Below are 20,484 nucleotides of genomic sequence, written 5' to 3' on the forward strand. Positions count from 1 at the left end.
TTTACAAAGATGAGACTAACGATGTGTAATAGAAAATATAATATGGTTGACTGCCCGATATTGTTAACGGTGAGTCTGTTGTAAATTAATTCGTGATATTTCACTGGAAGGCACGAACGTTATTTGCGCAAAGACTAATACAGAGACGTCAGAATATTAATCGTACGAATCAAAGGACTGGAGAGACACTAATAGCTCGTGAAGTCCATGATTACTATATAATTGGTACTGCAAATACGCCACATTTCATCAAAGGATTATTAAAACGAAATGCTGTCTTTCTTGGTTCTTTAAAAATTTGAATATATCAATTGCAGTGACAAATTGTTATACGTCTAGAATACTTGATGTTAATTAGAATATTTGATATATTAAGTTGCCAAAAAATGTTCTTTCGTTTTACAAGAAAATCATAGATGCACAACATTTTCTGTCTTATATTATTTTATTGAATCATGTGTAATGTATTTAGTTCTATTACTACAAAATACATAATTCAATAAAATAACATAAAACAAAAAATATTGTTCATCTATCATTTCCTTATAGAACGAAAGAAACTTTTCGGACAAGCTAATATCAAAGAATTGGTTTCAATCACGGTATATCGTTTCGTTACTTGTACGCTTGATATATAAACGAAAAATCTGAATTTACAAAAAGCTGGATGTTTACAAAAATATGAATTTACGTAAAGATCCGCAGTCTACTCGTAACTGATAAAATGTCAAAATCTTTCGTATAACAAACATAATATCTTCGTAAAATGTGCCTATGGAAGTGTTCGAATACTTTCGCAAGTTTGTGTATTACGGAAATCGTACAATGGAAAAAGATTCGACCAACACCATTATCGTTAAACAATCGTTGAACGACTTTTGATCGGCGCAAAGGTGAAAAAGGCGAAATCTATGCGCCATACGTTATGCGTATACGTAATGCGCTATACTCTATACGCTATGCGTATAAATTTCTGATGTAATATTCCAAAAATATTCTTTACCCTCGGAGATCCCCGAGGGGTATAAGCCTGGCGTAAAGCCAATCAGAGTAGGACTCTTCGTGAAGTTTTGCACGCTATGCCGTGATTTCGTGCCAACGATCCTACGGGGCTCTTAGGGAGAACTTTTTGAATTGTGGCACGTTAATCAGTTCCCCTTTTCTGCGCACTGCAACGTACTATACTTCCCTCGCTTTCTTCTTCTTTTTTTACGAACTAGATTTACCGGTGAATTGTGTAATTCTGATTATCGAAGAGGCAAAAAACACAGCAATTGGTGCTGTATGATGTAGCAAACGGTTCTATAAAATTGGACATTCGCATTAGAAGAATATAACCAGCAAGGAAGTGGTCCTTCGCGAAAGTCCTCCGATAAATTACATACGGACGTTTTTACGTAGTTACAATATCCTCTCTTTCAAAAGTGTTTAATAATTCTCGAAAAGAAGAACGAAATATTAATGCATCGAATTCATTAAGATTAAAGGAATGCTGCAAACGCTGAATCATCGAAGGCATTAGCCTTTCAACTATCAGGGTCCGTACAAGATATACCGATGTCTGGTATTCTAAGACGGGATATGGACGTGCTATGGTCTTTGGAGATAAAATATACAAATTTAGATCACCTAACAACGTTAGCAATAAATCAGCAGACTTAATAGCGATCCAACAGGTATTCAAAATTGTTTTGTATGGATCGAACGAAAACTACATTATTCTCACCGATAGCAAGGATGCTATCACATCCATCAAAAATGTATACAGTTCCGATGGCATCGTACTTGATTGGAAAATCACTCGGTAGGTAAAACAATTACTCTTTCGCGAATCCCACCACGTGTTGGACATCCCTGATAACGAACTGGTGAACAAGGCAGCAAAGAGTGCATTTACCTTATCTTTAACAAGAGAACCTTGGAAAAATCCCTGAGAGTCAAAGTTTTTCAAGAAACATCTCCAATTCAGCTGAAACAACGTATGGAAAAGCTCTACAACCTGGTGCACTGGGAATCAACGAAGAATTTGTTAACAAGAACGTAGTTACTTGCAGTAGTTAAGGACCAGGAACCTAGATCGTCAACACCAAGTTGTATTAAACAGACTTAGAATTGGTCACACCTGACTCAGTGTGTCTCTAAGCGAAGATCTCCGTGACGAAATTCAAGTTTCAAGCGTTTTTTTACTTTCTCAAAAATATGTCCAAAGATATTTAGGAAAATTTAACTAGTAAATCTGCCTCTGCTCGCATTGTCATCGCTAATAACCACATAGGTGTAGTTGATACGACGTTAAAGCCTATGTAAAAAGAAAAGGAGATAAAATATCATATGTAATTAATGGATATTATATAAAAATTCAGTTCGGTAAGAATGTAAACATTCTAGCGTGTAAAATTAATAATACGGTATCTGAAACGAGTAACGAGATATATGCTGTTTTTACGCGTTGCTCAATTTCAAGCGTTGACATGGAACGAACGGACCTTCGAACAAGAAAAAAAGTCATCTCCTGCACAACTGCAAGGAAGAAACAATTACGATACATGGCAAGATCAAACGAGAACCTTTCTTCTTATCGCTGACCATACATCATTCGAAACGGTTGAAACGGAACGATTCTTATCGGATCACGGTTCAAAAATCGCTTCGTTCATCATCCGATAGGAAACTTTTCCATCGTTCTTTTATCCGGATCCATTGTCTGATATTTTTCACTCGTTTCGACGATGCGCTGAGTTTGTATGCGGTATACAAGGGATTATCGTCAGGCTACGACAGTTCCGATACTTCGTGGAATTTCCTATCGATTTTCATACCGAATGCAGGAGAAACGAATCTTGTTTGCTACCCTTTGGACGGGAACAAAGCGTCCGCTGATACTATTAACAAAAGATACGTCTGCAACTCGCGGCAAACAAATCTGTATTCGATAGGGGAAGCTATCGAGTGTTATTAACTTTATTCTGAAGGTGCTTCCCAGGAATTTGATTCGACGTCGCTGTCCAATAATGATGCAAAGTTTTTTCCGTCTAATATTGCAAGTTAACAGAAACGTTATTTTATAAAAAATTGCCTCAGAATTATACGTTGGATTTACGTGTGGGGTACTGTGGGATTTCTCTCAGATATTTTCGTGCCTTCGTTATTTTTAATGAGACGATTAATAATTCTTTTTTTTTAATGCTTTTTTATTCTTATATTACAATGTTCGTGTAAAATCGTCTCTGGAAAGTGTCAGGATTAATATTGCGATATATATAGTGACAAACTCATTTTACAGGGAGGTAGAAAGTAATCGAACACTTATCATAGAAAATTCTTCGAAATTTCATTAGTATGGTAACACGACTGCCACGATCGAAGTGGCGGTATTTTCGAAGTTAATCTGAAGATCTACATGAAAGTTACAAGATATTAGTGCAAGTATATATGTACATACATTAGTAAAAAATTGGTATGCAGCATAAATAGTTGCTTTACACTTGGAACATACACTTTATGATAAAGATACATAATTCCATGAAATATTGAAATTTATTAATATAACGAATAACTACCTATTTAAATAAAATAACCTAAGAAAGTGAATTTTTACGATAAATACCTTACAACAGCTATGTATATTTGTTTCAAACCTCGCCAACATCATCGTGATAATTGTTCATATCGTATATCATGCAAAAGCTTCTATGATCTATACGTGTTCAAACGCTTTTGCGAGCCACTGCGTGTCAATGCAATAAATTGTAGCAGGAAATTTCTGTTTCCTGACCTACAGAAAAAATTGAGAACAAAGCTGATGCACGCTATGCAGAACAAAGCGATATGTCGAGATTCGAATTCTGGTTGGAGAGAAGGGCTGTTTTCATCTTTCACTATGAATCGCTTTGTGTGTAAATTCAGCGGGGGTGGTTATAACGGTTGACGATCGACGACGGCTCTTTGGGTTTCACGGAACAACACGTTCTTTGACAACGCGGCAATGTCACTGAGCATAGTAAATGTTTCTCGAGAATTTAATTCTCCAACGCTTGGATATTCGATGACTCCGTTCTTTTGAGTACGTCTCTTTTTGTTATCATTTTATTTCCCTTTGTTTCTTGCTTTGCCCTCTGATTTTCGCGATTTGTGACACGCTATATAAATTGGACGTATAAACGTAGCTGTGAAGTTACGCAAAACTACGGAAATAATTTAATAATAGAAATTTAGCAGGTTTCTTCGTTCAAGTTCAACATTTTCATTTGGTAAGTGAAATTATTTTTAATGCGTTTAGAGTAACTTAAGTAGTTCGGATCGAATTAAAACATTTGCCACAATGTCTTTATTAAGAAATTTCAGGGAACTTTAATGTAATATCTTTCGTAGATGTTAAAGTTTGATTCCATAGCAGAAAATGTACTTTCTTATGCATTAAGAATAACTTTATTATTTAGTACTTTAGTATCATATCTTTAACTCTAACAGGATTTAACAATCAGTTTTTATTGTATTATCTTCAAACTTTTACGATCCCTCAGAATTTAATACGAATTACTGTGCATATGTTTAAAGTGAAGTTGCAGAATTTAATTATTAATTATATCGTGTTATAATATTCTCGTAAATCCTTGTTTATCGAATGTCACTTCCGCAAATAAAATAGAATTACATATGTAACATGCGTAAGCACGTATCAATATAACAACGATGCAGCATCACACAGAGTTTTGTAAATTAAAATAACATGAAATTATGCTTAAATTATGCTAACACATAAAATATCCATTTTACATAAAATTACAATATCCACACCAAAGTTAATAGTCATTCAAATACTAAATTTTGCAACATGCTGGTTTAAATCAAACATTACACGTATATCGGTGAATTTCGACCGCAATTTATCAAATTGAAACCAAACATGTTAATCCTATTGAACATCTTTATGAACTTCACAGTTAATACATACATCATTGACTTTGAAACGTAACTGAAATAATATTTCATTGGAAGTTAATCATGAATGATATTGAATTGTTATGCAGGAATAAAAAAAAGTAATAATTTTATATTTTATTATTCATAATAAAAGCATTTCACGGTAAAGCTTTGTGTTTCGTATAATATTGACGCACAGTAATAAAGGCATCAATTGGAAAGTCTCTTCGTGTTGATGATGTCACTTTATAAAGGCATACCATACATTCCTTGTTGAACAAGAGCCATTTATTACGAAAATAATCGATAACCTATTGCATATTGAAATACCTTCTAACATTGACGATGGTAAACGTGATACTATCCAGGATTTCAGTGATAATTTTAATTATAATGCACACGTATATTCTTTTCACTATAACCACTGATAGTATTGTGCAATATTATTGTTACCTCAATATTATGTTCCATTTCTTTGCATATATTTAGAAAGATATGAATTTGTATAAATAAATATAAATAAAATAAATATATAAAATAAATAAATATAAATATCCAAGAGTCGAGTTATACATATAATATAGTATATGTATGCGATTATCTTACAATATTTAATTCTTCAGAATTATTTGATCATTAAACTATTAAACGAAGTTCGAAACGAATTAAAGTACAAGCTAAATTTCGTTAGTCTCCTGTCTCGATACGCTGCACCATTTTATCTCAGAATAGATGGTTGTCTCGAGGGATATGTAATTTCACGCGAGTCCGACACCCGTGTATCTCCATATAGCGCCAATATCCCTTGAAAATTCTTAAAGTGAAAAATTTAACATTGTTTGATTCAGTTTTTTAATATAATTTTTAACAATGCGAGGATCGCAATAGATTATTCTCTACGTTAGTCCGAAATTGTTACTAAGATATCAACAAAGATTACTTCATAGACGCAAACGAAGTAAAAAAACCTCGTTTGTAATATCGTGCTTCCCTTCCATTGCAGCTAACGCATTTAAAGATCATCGTGTACCGCATATTTCAATTTGTCTTGACAGCCGTCTCCACATGGTAAAAAAAATATATAGCGTTCCACTAAAAAAATCGAAAATTGCCCTTAATTTTTGGAAAGATACTGTAAATATAAAAAATTGTTATGTACCGTTGCGTTGGTCATGCAAGTCGTACAACTTCTGTCATTTTCGAGGAAAACGCTGGACGATAATAACGCGAACACTCTGTGTATGATAAAAGAACTAAGAAACCATTATTGTTTGTCATGTATTAATTTACATAAATATTTTACGAAACACGACGCATCCTTCCATGAATTGCATACGTTATTTCTCACGTGATATGAATTACACATGACTGCAGTTTATTGTGCCATGGTCGAAATAAAATTAAAGCGCATTTTAACATGTGCCTGAACACATGCCAAACGTGAATTACGTTATACTTGCATATCAAATTATTTTAATCGCTAGTTCTTATCGCGAATTGTTGGTAATTCTGCTGGGTTGCATGAACGAAGAAATGACTCTGAAGGAAAATAAATTCAACAGCTGTTAATATTGGTATGAAACATTCATTACGGAGAAGTTACGCAAAAAGCGATACAAAAATTTAATATGCAAAAATATTTGTCTCAAATATATAGGATGGCCCATAACTGGTGATACAAAAAAGATTATTGGACGTGAAAAAATAAATCGAAAATATGGAATATAATTTTTTCGTATGACGATTTGTTTCTGAAAAAAACGAGTTTGAAAATTTTTCAAGTACGCTTGAACTTGGCTATTTATTTGATTATTTCGCTATTTATTCGATTATTTGATCGAACTTTTTGTTCGAGAATATTATTCAACAAATTATTATATTACCTTCATTTGCTATTTAGAGCAATATTTATTCAAAAAGTTATTTCTTCTTGGAAACTAAAGCTTTTAGTTTTAAAGCTTCACGGTGGTATTCTGTGCAAAGGAAAATTTCCTGTTACAATGTCTACTTACTGTTTTCTCCACTCGGCTTTCTTCAGTATGAACGCAAATTAAGACAACCTTTTTATGTCTACCATTAATCATACTTACGTGTGACCATTCGACCTATCGTGCCTTAAGAAAGGAACTTGGAACTTTCTACATTAATACTCAGTCGTTTCCCGCGTAATTGTCTCCGTTTAACTAACAGGGAGATATCATGACCGGCTGCGGCGAATGCTTGCAACAAATGGAATATTGCGAGAGGTCTGCCGCTAATTAATTAGAAATCGTCCAAACGCTTGTGATGAATAGGCTGCGTAACAGCATCATTAAAGCCTCAGTAAATTTCGAATCAACTCCCTGTGGCGCGTAATTAGCTCGTTCGCAGATTTCCGTTCAGTAAAGATTAAATAATCTTTTAACGACCAATCCTACGTTATAGCCGGGTCACGAAGGTTTACACACACTTATCGAATTTTGTGAAACTAAACGAAATTTTGGTACGTTGTCGCAAAACTATTTATCCATACTTATATATCAACGTAGTTATTATTAACGTTCCCAAAAGGTATTAAAAACGTTATTAATCATTTAAAGCACAAAAATATTGGGATGGAATTAGAAATTGCAAAATCTTTAATTTTTTAACGTTATGTAGATTATTGATGCTTAAATGGATGGGTGCTACACCATATTAACGTAATACTACGCCTACTATTTTTATGGTTTTATGTCGATATAACGACATTTTGTAACATTGTATTTTATATTTTATTTATTTTATTTCTTTTCCCTTAATAATGGCGAAAGTGAATAAATAGTGTTAGATTTCAACAATATGTGTATTAACGTGCCAAAGAAGTTCGTAGAGCTAACCTTTCCATTATAAAATTTTATATCTAAAAACTGTATGTAGACTTTTGTGACTGACTATATAACATGATATTCCTCGCTTAAGAATAAGTTTAAAGAGATCTAAGTTTCATCGACAGAATAAGTTTCAGCACTCTTGATGGCCATTGGAAGCTATATAGAACTCGCGTGTTAACAACCGCTAACGAACTGGAAAATTGTTTTTGTGAATATTAGCTGTAAGCTACTTGGTTCTATTATAATCCGTGCTAATTTTGCCATTGTATTCGCTTTAAGTCACGGGATTGGAAATGCTCCCCAAGCACGTGAACTCCAGTAATCTGTGTACAGCCGGACTTGGGAACACCTGTTCCGTTTCACTGCCGAGGCTAATTAGTCAATTAGCTATTCTACGAGTACTATGGATTCGATATCTGATATATCTTATCGCCGGGGCTGCTGCTACCAGGTGAAATTCGATGAATTTCAAAGCAGAAATTTACACCGATCAACTGCGAGATATTTTCTTAAAAAATAAACTGGATGGTACGGAGATGGCTGTTTCTGCAAGAAACAGTGAAAGCACACTTCGTTCCTTCATATTTGTAGTAATAGAATTTAAACGAAGTAGAATTAACAGAATAAGAGATAAAAAAATTTGCATTTCTAAAGATGAATGTATTTCTTGTAAATTTTAGTTATATTAGTTTGATATAAAAAGTTAAAATGCCTGTTGATTGCATTTATCGGAAAATTCTAGGAAATTTTACTTTATTTAGTATATACGATTATACGTCCGATGATAATGAAATAATGGATACGTATTATACGATAAAATAACTAGGAAATGAATGCAGTGAAGTACATTCCGATAGCATATTTTTACTTAGCAGGTTGAGATATTCTTTTAACTGCAGCTATAAATTTCTTCATGCACCAAATCTTTTTCCCCTTGTATATTATAAAATAATCGTCCCTGAAAATGATATATTTCGCTCTTACGAGTTTTATTTTTCGTATATCTGTGCATAATTGCGTGTCACTCTTGAAACACGTCTATGCGTGCATACACATATACATACAAAACGATGTTTATTAATTTCGTTGAGGTCACGTTCTTCTTACAAGTACAAAGAGATTGCTAACAGCTTGCGATTGATTTATGTTCCAGCTGCGTGGGTGGTGACTTTCTAAAGGTGTTTCTACATTTAGAGACCAACGGTGTTTCCGAATACACCCCCTGGACTGGTGTACTCTGCGGCGATCTACATGACATCCCGCAGGTTCTATACAGTTCAAGATCTACGCTTATTTTAGAGCTTCATACACAGGGACCTCCATCTAATGCGACCGGCTTTTTTGGGAATTTCCAATTCATCAACAGACGTGAGTTATCGACACGAATATTAATTCAAGTAATTAATTGTTGCTAACGATCTGCGACAGGGGTCTAAAACACTTTTGGCACGCGTTTTGGAAGAAAACAGTGTTTAAGTTAAATTAAGTTACGCTATTCCACAAGTTTCAAATATCTAGCGTGCTTCTTGCGTTCAACATTGCATCGTCTTCTAACGAAATACCTGCAATCTGTGCGTACTAAAACGTTCGACAGAGTCTGTAGAACCATACTTTACTGTTAGTTCAACGGTAAAGATGATGTTTTATGTGGAGATGGATGCCTTGTGTTTCGAACACAAAAGAATAGGAATTATTAGAATGGGAAATTTATAATTGAAACTTTGTTTAAAGATCTTATCTACGAATGTACATGCATGAAAACATCTTGAATCGCATAGTATCGTTTAGTTGGTAATAATATGTCAGTTAAAATCATTTGAACACTTCGTGCCTAAAATAGAATCTCGTAACAATTCAAAAAGATCGAAAGATGATAAATGGAAGAGAAAGGGAGATCATGTACGTGTTCTATCTTAGATCTCTTGCTCGTATAAATTGTTGCATAAACTGCTTAGCAACCTCTATTTTAACAATGATGATATTCACTTTTAGGTCAATGGATCAATATAAGATCTATATGCGGTGGCAAAAATCTAACGAAAACCTCTGCTAACATATTCTGCGACAATAACGTTTAATATACAATACAATCACACGCATTTGATTATATTTAATAATATATTTATTAATAATATTCTAGAAGATATATTTATCTTTTTCTTTCTACAATAAACCAATTTCTATGACAAATCCAACCGCTACATAACATATATAATAACGTAGAATATTTAACGGGGATGCATTCAAGATAAATAATTCTATTGGAAAAGTAAGTTTGTATCGACAAGAGGAATTTATAACAAGAATCGTGCAATAAAAGAGAAAGTTAATACATGTTTCGATATGTACATGGTTATTCAAAGCCATTAGTTACGCCACTTAGCACATAGGTAATTGAAGCGGAAGATATTCAGCATTAGGATGAAAGATCTATAGTGCGAACCGCTTAAGCGCGAATTTACGGGAATAGAGAATGCTACGAAATCCCTTTAATGACAACCAAGTTTGCGCTACCAAAATTTAAACAACAGACAGTGAATAAAAGTTAGGTATAAAAGACGTAAAAAGATTTTTATATCTAGATCTTTGTTAATTTATAAACGAAACAAGTATTAGTAAAAAAAAGAAAGTAAATCACATCATAACAAATATAATGAGCACACGTCATTTTCACAGTATGCAAATGATTAGTACAGGTTGAATTTATTTTTGTACAAATAGGAAGAAATTTGACTACGATATATGCATTGAGAAAGGTATGAAAATATAATCAACACACCTAGATCACGTGGTAGTCTCAACTGACTGGATGCTGATTTCTTATTCTTCTTCTTCTTCTCCTTCTTCTGTCAATTTTTGACACCCCTTACACGCTAGCGTGCATGCTCTGCATATTTAAGTACTAGTGATGTACGTCTTCGACCTGATCTTACATACATATATGCATCAGATACATAAATTATTGAAAAAGGAAATAAGACTGAAAACTATTATTATGTTACGATAGATGACGTAAACGTTTGTAACTCCGAAATGTTTCATACACTAGATATTTGCCTCCTTAGACTGTCACCAGTTAAAGGATTTGAACCATTTATCTAGCTTAAATGTTTCGTAACTACTTCTGCAAGCATTTTCTGTTCATAAATCTTTGTCATTTCCACTACTAAAAACAATGCGCCATCCGAAAAAATTTAATGGGCAAATTCTTCTTAATTAATAAAGTGTTTGGGATAAAGAAATTACATTTGAGACAAAGAACTTCTACCGAGCTGAATTTTTTAAATTCAATGAGAGGTAGATCCGTAAATATTGAAATATTACACTGTGATATTATTTATAAATATATGACTTTATTAGGGAAATCTAAATTTGTCAATTAAATCAATTTCATTCCTATATTTCATAATTATATTGCGGTCAAATATGAAATATACTAGGACATTAAATATTTATTAAAATAAAATTATATGCGGAATGATTGTTCAATTATTGCTTGGTATGTTCAATCCGCAGGCTGAACTTTGCGCAATTTCCGTCCATTCTTCTTCTTTCCGGTATCTGCAACAGAATCATGTTATATGCGCTCGCGATTATCTACAAAAAACAACGGATTAAACCAGTCATGAATTAATATTATCAATTAGCAGTTGACACACAGAGATCCTAAATCTAATAAATTAGATTTTTATAACGATACGGTAGATTTTCATGAATATAACTAAAAAAATAGAGATTAAATAGAGATCTGTTTCATTCACTAAATTATGACAAATACTTTATTTTAAACGTTTCATATATTTCTCTATATCGTGCGTGTCGTATAACGTATATTTTTGTACCTTCAAATTTTCCATAAATTCATGAAAATCTGTAGTGCAAGAATGCAAATTTCACTTGAAAAACCGTTAATAGTCTAAAACTTTTGCTATCTTCAGAAAGATGTAAGAGAAGAATTCTTTAGGACCTTTTTATATATAGCCACGTTTTTATTATCCTCTTGGTTTCTTTTTGTATTTTTCCATTAACCGAAGAACGTGTCGCGTTTCTTATTCGCGGGCATCGCGAAACGTAGATGTACGGAAATTCCGATCGTAGATTTGCGAGCAGGTCCGGGACTAAATAGCAAATATTGTCTGTAGGCTTGATAAAACCGTGGTTCGTTAGTAAACGTTTCACGAATATGACGGCGAAGCATGCTTTAAACACGTTGGCTTGGGAATTTTTTATTTCGCTCACGTGTGTGCTAGCTTACGTGTGCCACATATAACAGTGGCATAATTCTTGCCGGCGGGAGGAGACTTTTCTCGGCCATTCCGAAATACGCGATTTTCTCATACGCTTGCTAACATTGTTCTTTTTTTATGTGCACAACGTGGAAAAGAAGCGAAACTTCGGTGCTTTCCAAAAACTCACGTGATTTGCATAAAGTGAGACATCTGTATCGAATTGTTTCGTTTCCCTACTTCTACAACTCCTAGGTTCGTCGACATATTTATAAATATAATTCGTAACATTTATTTAGTTTATCTCCTTCTTTAACCATACCATAGTATCTCAATTACGAAACTTTACAAAAGGTACATTTAATCTCTTGAACGATATCTATAGTTCCAAAATAAATCAATCACGATGCGATATAACCCACATCGAGCGATTCAAGAAATTATTTAATTATCTGGGAAATTTAACAACGTTTAACATTTCAATGAAAGAAAACGCGTGTTGAAGGTACAGTGCAAGAAATGGCGAGAACCTTCGTATCACTGCACTATAAGGTCAAACATTGTGATGAATAATTCATCCCCAGACTGAACATAACTTGGCGTTCTAAAACGAACAGTTGCTCGCATACGTTCGTTACTATACGCTCCAATTTCTCCGGACGATTGTCATCAGCGTTTTTCAAAGAGGTGTATTATGCTTATGTTCAATAGACGACCGCGACTGTCGCCGAACATTGACTATCTCACAGCAATCGTTCAGCTTATGTACGACTCACAAATATGTATTCTGTTTCCTCATAAATGTGTATTCGAAATGTATGAATTATTGCATCTCGATTACCGTTTACTGTATTTAAGAATGAAAGAAGGTTAATTCGACGTTTTATCGAGATGTCTGAGAAAATTTTTGTACAAAACACAAAATATATATATCTATCAAGAGATAAATATATATATGTATTTTGAAAGCTAAGTGTACCTCTATTTTTCGTCATTTCCTCTGTCAATTTTACTTCTTTTTCAAAACATATATTTTTGTTATACTACAATATCCTCAAAGAACCATACAATTCGCGCATTGGTGAAAAAAAACTTAGTTTCGCACAAAATTTTTCATTTCGTTGACAAAAGAGTTTCACTTCTGCTACATACCGTGTTCAATTTACTTTTATGCGTTGCAAATGTTTCAAAATGGAGCTAATTTCTTTTGTAACTTAGAGAACAACATTTTATCTTCTCAGATGCGAACGTTCTGTCCGAAACAGAATGTCTGCCGGTAATAGATACCTTTTAGTGTTATAAATAAGATTATCGCACGAGGTATTTCAAAATTTAGTAAAATTTCTATTTCCCTAGCAAGTGTACTATTTGTCATTCGTTTATACCGCTTTGTCACAAAATATTTTTCTAATACGTTTCCTATCTACTCTAGTAAACATCGTACATCGTAACATTTGCACATATTCCCACTGACACACACAGGCGCGCGCGCCCACACACACATACAATCTAACCATCTTTTCCTCTTAACACTTTGTGTGTTTTCACATACCTAAGCTTTTGGTGCTTTTCAATCCTATGGTACGCCACTACGTCGTCCACTCGGAACAGATTTCGGGTCAAAGTTAATCCGAGCTGGACGAAATTCATCCAGGATTCGGCCAAGCATAATGGAAGTCGATAACCAAAGAGATTAGTTAGACCAAAGATTAGACGACAGATAGGAAAATCGGTGTTCGGTGGCTGGCTTATCGTAAACCGTGTTATCAAAGCAACCTAACATATAATGCTTCACGCGAAGGAGCCGCTTGATCCCACGGCTAACTCGATCGATATTCAATTTCCTCGGCTCGATCGCCGTTACATCGAGATACTTTATCACTGTGAGTCCCCTCGTGATCGTTGATTACTAACCACCCACGGAGCCAACGATGATATTTCACTGGCATAGTTTGCGCTAAAAGGATCGCGGAACAAAGACCTTGACAGAGCTGGAAGAAAAATGCACCGGATTTGTCGTAATGCGTGAAGAACGTCACGAATCCATTTCGTTCGATCCATCATCCGAGACGAACCCGTCACCAAAGAATGCGCACTACTGCAACGATGCACCGCAGATTCACACAAGAAGAAAAACGAAAGAGAAAACCGACTTTCATACACGATATACAGGGTGTCTCGCAGTATCGGCAAATCACTTCGACGATGGATTCTACACATGAGGACAATGAACTCTTTTTTTTATTGTTTTCATGTGCAGAATCCACGGCCTAAGATGTTGTTCAATGCTGCGGGACATCCTGTACATTCCCTTCTTTTCTTTTGTTTTTTTTTTTTATTATTAAATTCGATGTTCCATTTTTGCAGTATCAAATTTTTGCAGTCATAAGAGAGTGCAGCTACAGTGATGGACGAAGGAAATTGTACAAAATAAGTAGTATAAAAAGACAACATAATTGCGCAAAATGAATTATGTTTAATGAGATCAGTGAATAGATATAATATATACCACAGAATAGATAGCAATATAGTAAAAATTTTTGGTACAAAAGTTAGTAGAATTCAGCGTGACGATTTTAAACTTCCTTTTATCCGCCACTGTAATTCTCACGTTACGAATTCTCGCTTTACGAACATTTGGCTTTACAAATCTTTTAATCGGATTTTTTATTTTATATTGCCCGTGGCAAAGGTGACTAGGAGCAATTTTTTTTTTCAAAGAAAAGAAAAAAATACATGAGAGATTTTTAATACATCTTCTACTACTTCGACAGCTGCCGATTCTTCCGGTGACGAAGCAGCGAGTTAATTCTTCTCGAAAAGATCTTTTTTAATTAAACATTTCTGTCTTTGAATTAAATTTCTGTTTTTAATCTAAAATATCTCATGTTATTTTATAAATATGTAAATCTTAGACTAGTAATCCTTTTTTATTCCTTAATATTTATTTTAGATTTTATATATTTCTTCTTACGAGCGTAACTCTCGCTTACAGTATTAATTCTGAGGCGAATACATTCTCGCTGTACAAATTGCAGATACACGAAACGTCACTAGCAACCAATTAATTCGTAAACTCGGGAACCACCTGTACTACCAAATGACTCGAAATTTAATACACTTGGACCGAATTAATTAGTAAGTGAATGCCACGGTAAATACAATGGTATGCCAATATAGGTCATCCTGCCATAAGTAGTGCGGTTTTCAGTTTTCGTGTTAAAAGTTAAAAAAAAAAAAATTATCTTTCGCCAATCGACCAGTGATGAATTTTCTCGTATTTTTTTTTTTTATAATTCACTATCTTTTCCTGGTAGATTTTCTATTCCAACTTTCTAAAAGTCCGATAATAACGCCTCCCATTGTTTCGAACTCTCAGAAAAACAGCATTGTTTATGACCGACACTTTTCCTAGCCATCGTAATAAAAATTCTTTTCAGTTCGGTATCTCTTTATCACCGCGAGATAAAATATTCGTGAAAACAACGTTCAACCTCCATTGACGAAGTTTAATCTCAAGACTATTGCATTTTTTTAATAGACTCGCGATCACACTCTACGGACACATTTTCACAGTAGTACGTGGCAACGATGCGTTAGAAAATTCGGCGTATTCCCTCGTAGATTATACGCGTCCATTAAACGCTAAACAGCAAGCTAACCGTGTGTCGGAGCGTGAAGCGTGTTCGCTGATTAACCATGTATAATTAAAATGTAATTTCTCCCTCGTAACCGGGAAGTTTTAATCAAACGGGGCTTAAACCAAAGAACCAGAGGATGGGACTATAGCGCGATACACTAGGGGGATGATTATCGCGGTGACTGCGAACCGCGGGATTCCCAGTCACCTTTCTTCACCACTAATGTCCAGTATTTTATGCAACTGGATATTATCTGCACATCTCGAGGATTATTTGGCGATATCTTTCTCGAACACGGTTGTTTTTGGAAACGTTGTCCGTTTGAATTATTATACAGCGAATTGTTATACTTAACTATAACTTTTCTACGTGATACTTGCACAGAATTGGAAACATTATTTTGATGCTATTTATACTGTATCGAACGTTATTTATAGACACAATATTCTTCAGTTTGTTATTTTACCTTTTATAGCGTTGCTCCCTGCTATCAGAGCAGTACAGAATTCGATATGTACGCACGTTTTATTTGGACGTTCAAAATGTTTATATTTACAATTTAATTTTTACTACCTTGGTAAGGTAGAATTGATCGAAAGCAATATGAAATATGAAAATCAATCCGCTTTGTAATTACTTCCTTCGTTAATTCCTGAAACGAGAAAATAATGACGCAATTTTAATACACGAAACTGATATTATTTAAAGCGGATTAGTATCTTGTGCAACTTGAAGCAGTGCTGCGAGCCATTTCAATATAAGGGCCAACTGTCTGATTATGTATGCGCCAATATCTCATATTTTAGCTTTAAATAAATCTCGTTTATTATCTGTACCAGCTGGATCAAAATCAATGTTATGACTGCATTCTCCAGAAAAGGTAGAAATTGATCGAGTACGTAACTGATACTTGGTATAATGAATTGAGATAAAGTCTGGGGATAATGTATTACTCCTAAAACATGTTCAATTACGATAAAATGAGGCTCTAGGGGATATATCTGGGTACATGTTATTATTAAATTACTTTTATCAGAAATGACGATACAGAATTATTATAATGTACGTGATATTATATCCCAATAATATCGCAAATAATTACGATAAGTATAATAAATAAACAATGTTGCAAGAACGCGTTGCTGTACAGAAAATAGATAAGGTAGAAGATTACACGATCACAGGATAATGTACTTACCATCCTAACAACCTCATCGCCTCAATTTCCCCGAAATTCGGCAATTAATGAGAAAACGGCGGGGGCGATGTCTTGGAAATCATCTCAACCAAACTATTGCTTCTAACAAATTTTCTTTAGTTGCGCATAACCGTTACCAAATTTAATAATTATTAATTTCATTGTGCAACGAGTCGTAAACATATTTGTATGTACGAAGGCATTAACGATAAATTAGGTAAAACTCGAGTTCCTAAATTGTTAGCAAATTATTAAAACCTTTAAGAATATTTAATATTACCTACGGTAATCTCATCAACTATACACAAGCAACCCTAATTTCTTTTTCATCTATAGATATTTTTCGATAACTGTTTAAACCGATCTTTACATTCATAGTAGCAGTTTCTGTATTATATTCACACTATTGTTGGCTCCATGAATGCCATAAATGATTGCACGAATCAGATTTACATAGATGTTAGACAAATGTCACGCTTCATTCAAATTACTTAAATCGTAGCAAGTATATAATCGACTATATAGTTTGCTCTAGGAACCGCAATAAACCGAGCTAAACTACACCATAACGTCAAATTTTTACAAAATATTAGATCGTACTTGCGCACTTCTTTCTAACGATGTTATCTAAATCATTCACATCGTTGACAATTTCTTAGTTACGAACTTCGTTATGAAATTTGTGTCATTGCGATCGTTGCAAAAGATCTAGTACCTAAAACGTGAATAACCGATGACCATCGTAGCAGTAAACGTGTTTATGAGTTGTTTACATCAGCTCGTGGAACCATTTATCGATTCTCGAAGAACCATGAATGCCAAAATCGCGCTTTGTGTCTCGGACATAACACGGAAAGTCGGCTCCTGGTGGCAAGTTTCTTCTCTGTTCGAATATTGCAAATCGTCGATGATAGCGTTGTAACGAGTCGTAAACCGTCCAAGCCATCGTAAATTTTCGCGTCAAATAGTAGTAAGATATACGCAGTACTACCCACTAGCTATCCGATCGAAACTCGACGAGTTACGATTAAAATTCTAACGAGACCCGAACTCTGAGTACTTATCGCTCTCAGTGATAAAGAGTTCTGCATTACGATGGCCAAGATAAAGAGGAAATATGGTACAAGTACGAAATGTCTCTGGGCTATTTGCACCGGTATTGATTAAAGTGGCCAATTGAGGCTGTTGGACTATTTTCAACTTTCTCTACCACCGGCATCGTGCTAATTACTTGGAGACTGGCCGTCCGAGATATCGACTGAAATTCGATTTCCCCTTTTATCTGAATCCATTTGAAGCCTTCCGGCAATTAGAGGAAGAGCCACCACTTTCGACGCATGTTATTGCTCACTCTTGAAAAATTTGAATCGTCGTTACGACACGGTCTCGTTGATGTTAACGAAACGCCATTCGCCTGAAATTATCTGTGAGAATGTTAGAAATTGGTACAAAGAAAAAAAAAAAAGAAGAAAGGAATAAAAAGTAAAGAAAAGGAATGGAAAAGGGTAATCGAAGCTTCGTAAAGAATTCATTTCGAACGAGCATGTCCACGGCTACGAAATCATACAATCAAACAAGAACCATTCACGTCTCGGAAATTAAATTCCTTTGTCCGTAGCCCTTACATCGTGAAAGCACTTTGTTCGCAGTTTTACAGTTTTACCACATGTTTACCTATTGTTATAAGGCGAAGTTTACTTGCCATTATATGACAAAGCAAATTTACTAACAATATAAGCTATTTTTGTGGAAGCCGAGCCGTATTGTTTTGACATTAATTGTAGTAGGATAATTGGGAAACTGTAATGTTATATTTACTAGTTAGTAAAATCCTCTCCAGATTAATTTTTTTAATTAGAAAGTTATACATTGGAAAAAGAATGTTGACTTTATGAATGAGTGTTGAAGTGAATGAAATGTATGCTGAATTTGCTATTAGAACTTTCAAAAAACATCACACCGGGTATCTGATGTTCTCTGATAGCATAATGGGAGTTTAATATTATGAAGGCAAGTTCTCGCGCGGTCACGAGTTGTCAAAACATTATATGTGTTTAACGTTGTTCAAAGTATTACACGTTCTATGTATTATTTTCCATAGAATGAAGTTCAATAAAATTTCATTAATTTTAAAAATATGATGCGAATATTTCGATTATTGTAATTAATTATCTCGTTCGATTGTGGCCAGCTATCGTTAGAACGTTTTGAGATCGCGATTAAAAGAAACATATGTTTTTCTGGTTATACTGTATAAATTTTACTACATTTCGGTTAGAAAGCTTGATCTTATAAGATGATTCGCTACGGGGAGGCTATTTGGTATGGTCGTTTAAACGTACGCTCTGGATTTTATCATTTTGACAGTTCTATTATCGTTACGAAAAATATACCACAGCAGAATCTTCCTTCACGCAATAAAATATGAGCAATATGATTCTCACAAGGATGAACACCGAGAAGAGAGGAGTTTCTGCAATTTTCGTAACAATCGTACGGTTGTTCTACCGAATATCTTTTTAGTCTGCTTAACATAAAACTTATTTGAAACATTGCAAGTCATTTTTGTTCACATTTTACGTTATTTCAATCAAAGTGCTCGTGAAATTTCAAGATTTTATTACGTAATTTTGGTAAAGGAAACCAACTATCGACAACTTTCAGATCTTTGAAGAATTCATTTTTTCAAGAACGACAAATTTCCTACGTTTTCAAATTTGTATAGCCATTGTCAAATACGGTTAAATTAAAAGTAACCGTAACACGACACGAAATTAAAATTAATGGAACTGTACTACCAACGTTCGTCCTTGAAGCAGTGGAATATGATATTTTCTATTCAATTCCTGCTTCTATAGCGATCCCTTTCAATAATTAAAATTTTACGTACAACGAACGTGAAAATACGACCGTTGGGGAAAATATCCTTTTTCGTGTAACTGAAATGATCGTTTCGCGGATCCGAATGCCTTTCCACCTGGCTGATAAAAGCATTTTAAAAAAATGAGACTGCTCTGGTACAGCGAAAATTTTAATCAATGCCGGGAACGACTTGCTTTCAATCGATAATTAATTTTCTTTTAAAAGGTAATTCAGTCGAATCGAAAACAAGCACAAGCACTACTGGAAAGTTGTTTTCGACGGTATGCTCGAGCGGTGATAATTTTCTTTCATAATCCCATTGGTACAACTGGGTCTCCGCCGCTGTTTTATGCAACCGTTTCCGTTTGTTGTGTTATTTCAACGATACCTAAGAGACATCTGATACGGAAAGTACTTAAACTCGTGAACTTTTTCGTAGGAGTTAAAGGTAAATCTGCTTCCTCCCTCCCTTTTTCTCTCTCTTTCTCAGTGGCGATGGCGAACGACCGAACGAAACTTTGTCTCGGCACGTCCGTCTCTTTCACAGCCTCGTAAACAACTTGCCACGTCATTACGAGTTTCAGTAGGGAATATCCCCAGCGACGTACAAAGTTAATGAAACTTAAGAAAATTTCTTGCTGTTCATTTCTGTCCCAGGATCACATCTAGCAACGTTCTTCCTTCGGGGGTTAATTTATTTAAATGAATACGAGACAACTAGAATACCGAGTGCGACTGACGTTTGTTCGACGTTGTTGTAAATGTTTAAAGTGATTTGTTCT

At 34.5% G+C, this 20,484-nt stretch overlaps 1 protein-coding gene across 1 annotated transcript in view; it reads left to right on the top strand.

Annotated features, from left to right (window-relative positions):
- The window catches only part of LOC117230729 (suppressor of lurcher protein 1), a 524,767-nt gene that overhangs the window by 154,581 nt on the left and 349,702 nt on the right, over window positions 1-20,484 (top strand). Inside the window, exon 4 of the mRNA XM_033488449.1 lies at window positions 8,929-9,143. Coding sequence (XP_033344340.1) covers window positions 8,929-9,143 — 215 coding nt within the window. The remainder of the gene's footprint in view (window positions 1-8,928; window positions 9,144-20,484) is intronic.

The sequence above is a fragment of the Bombus vosnesenskii genome, unplaced genomic scaffold (genome assembly GCF_011952255.1).
Source record: "Bombus vosnesenskii isolate JDL3184/JDL3185 unplaced genomic scaffold, Bvos_JDL3184-5_v1.1 scf7180000013267, whole genome shotgun sequence".
In the NCBI taxonomy this organism is placed as follows: Eukaryota; Metazoa; Arthropoda; class Insecta; order Hymenoptera; family Apidae; genus Bombus; species Bombus vosnesenskii.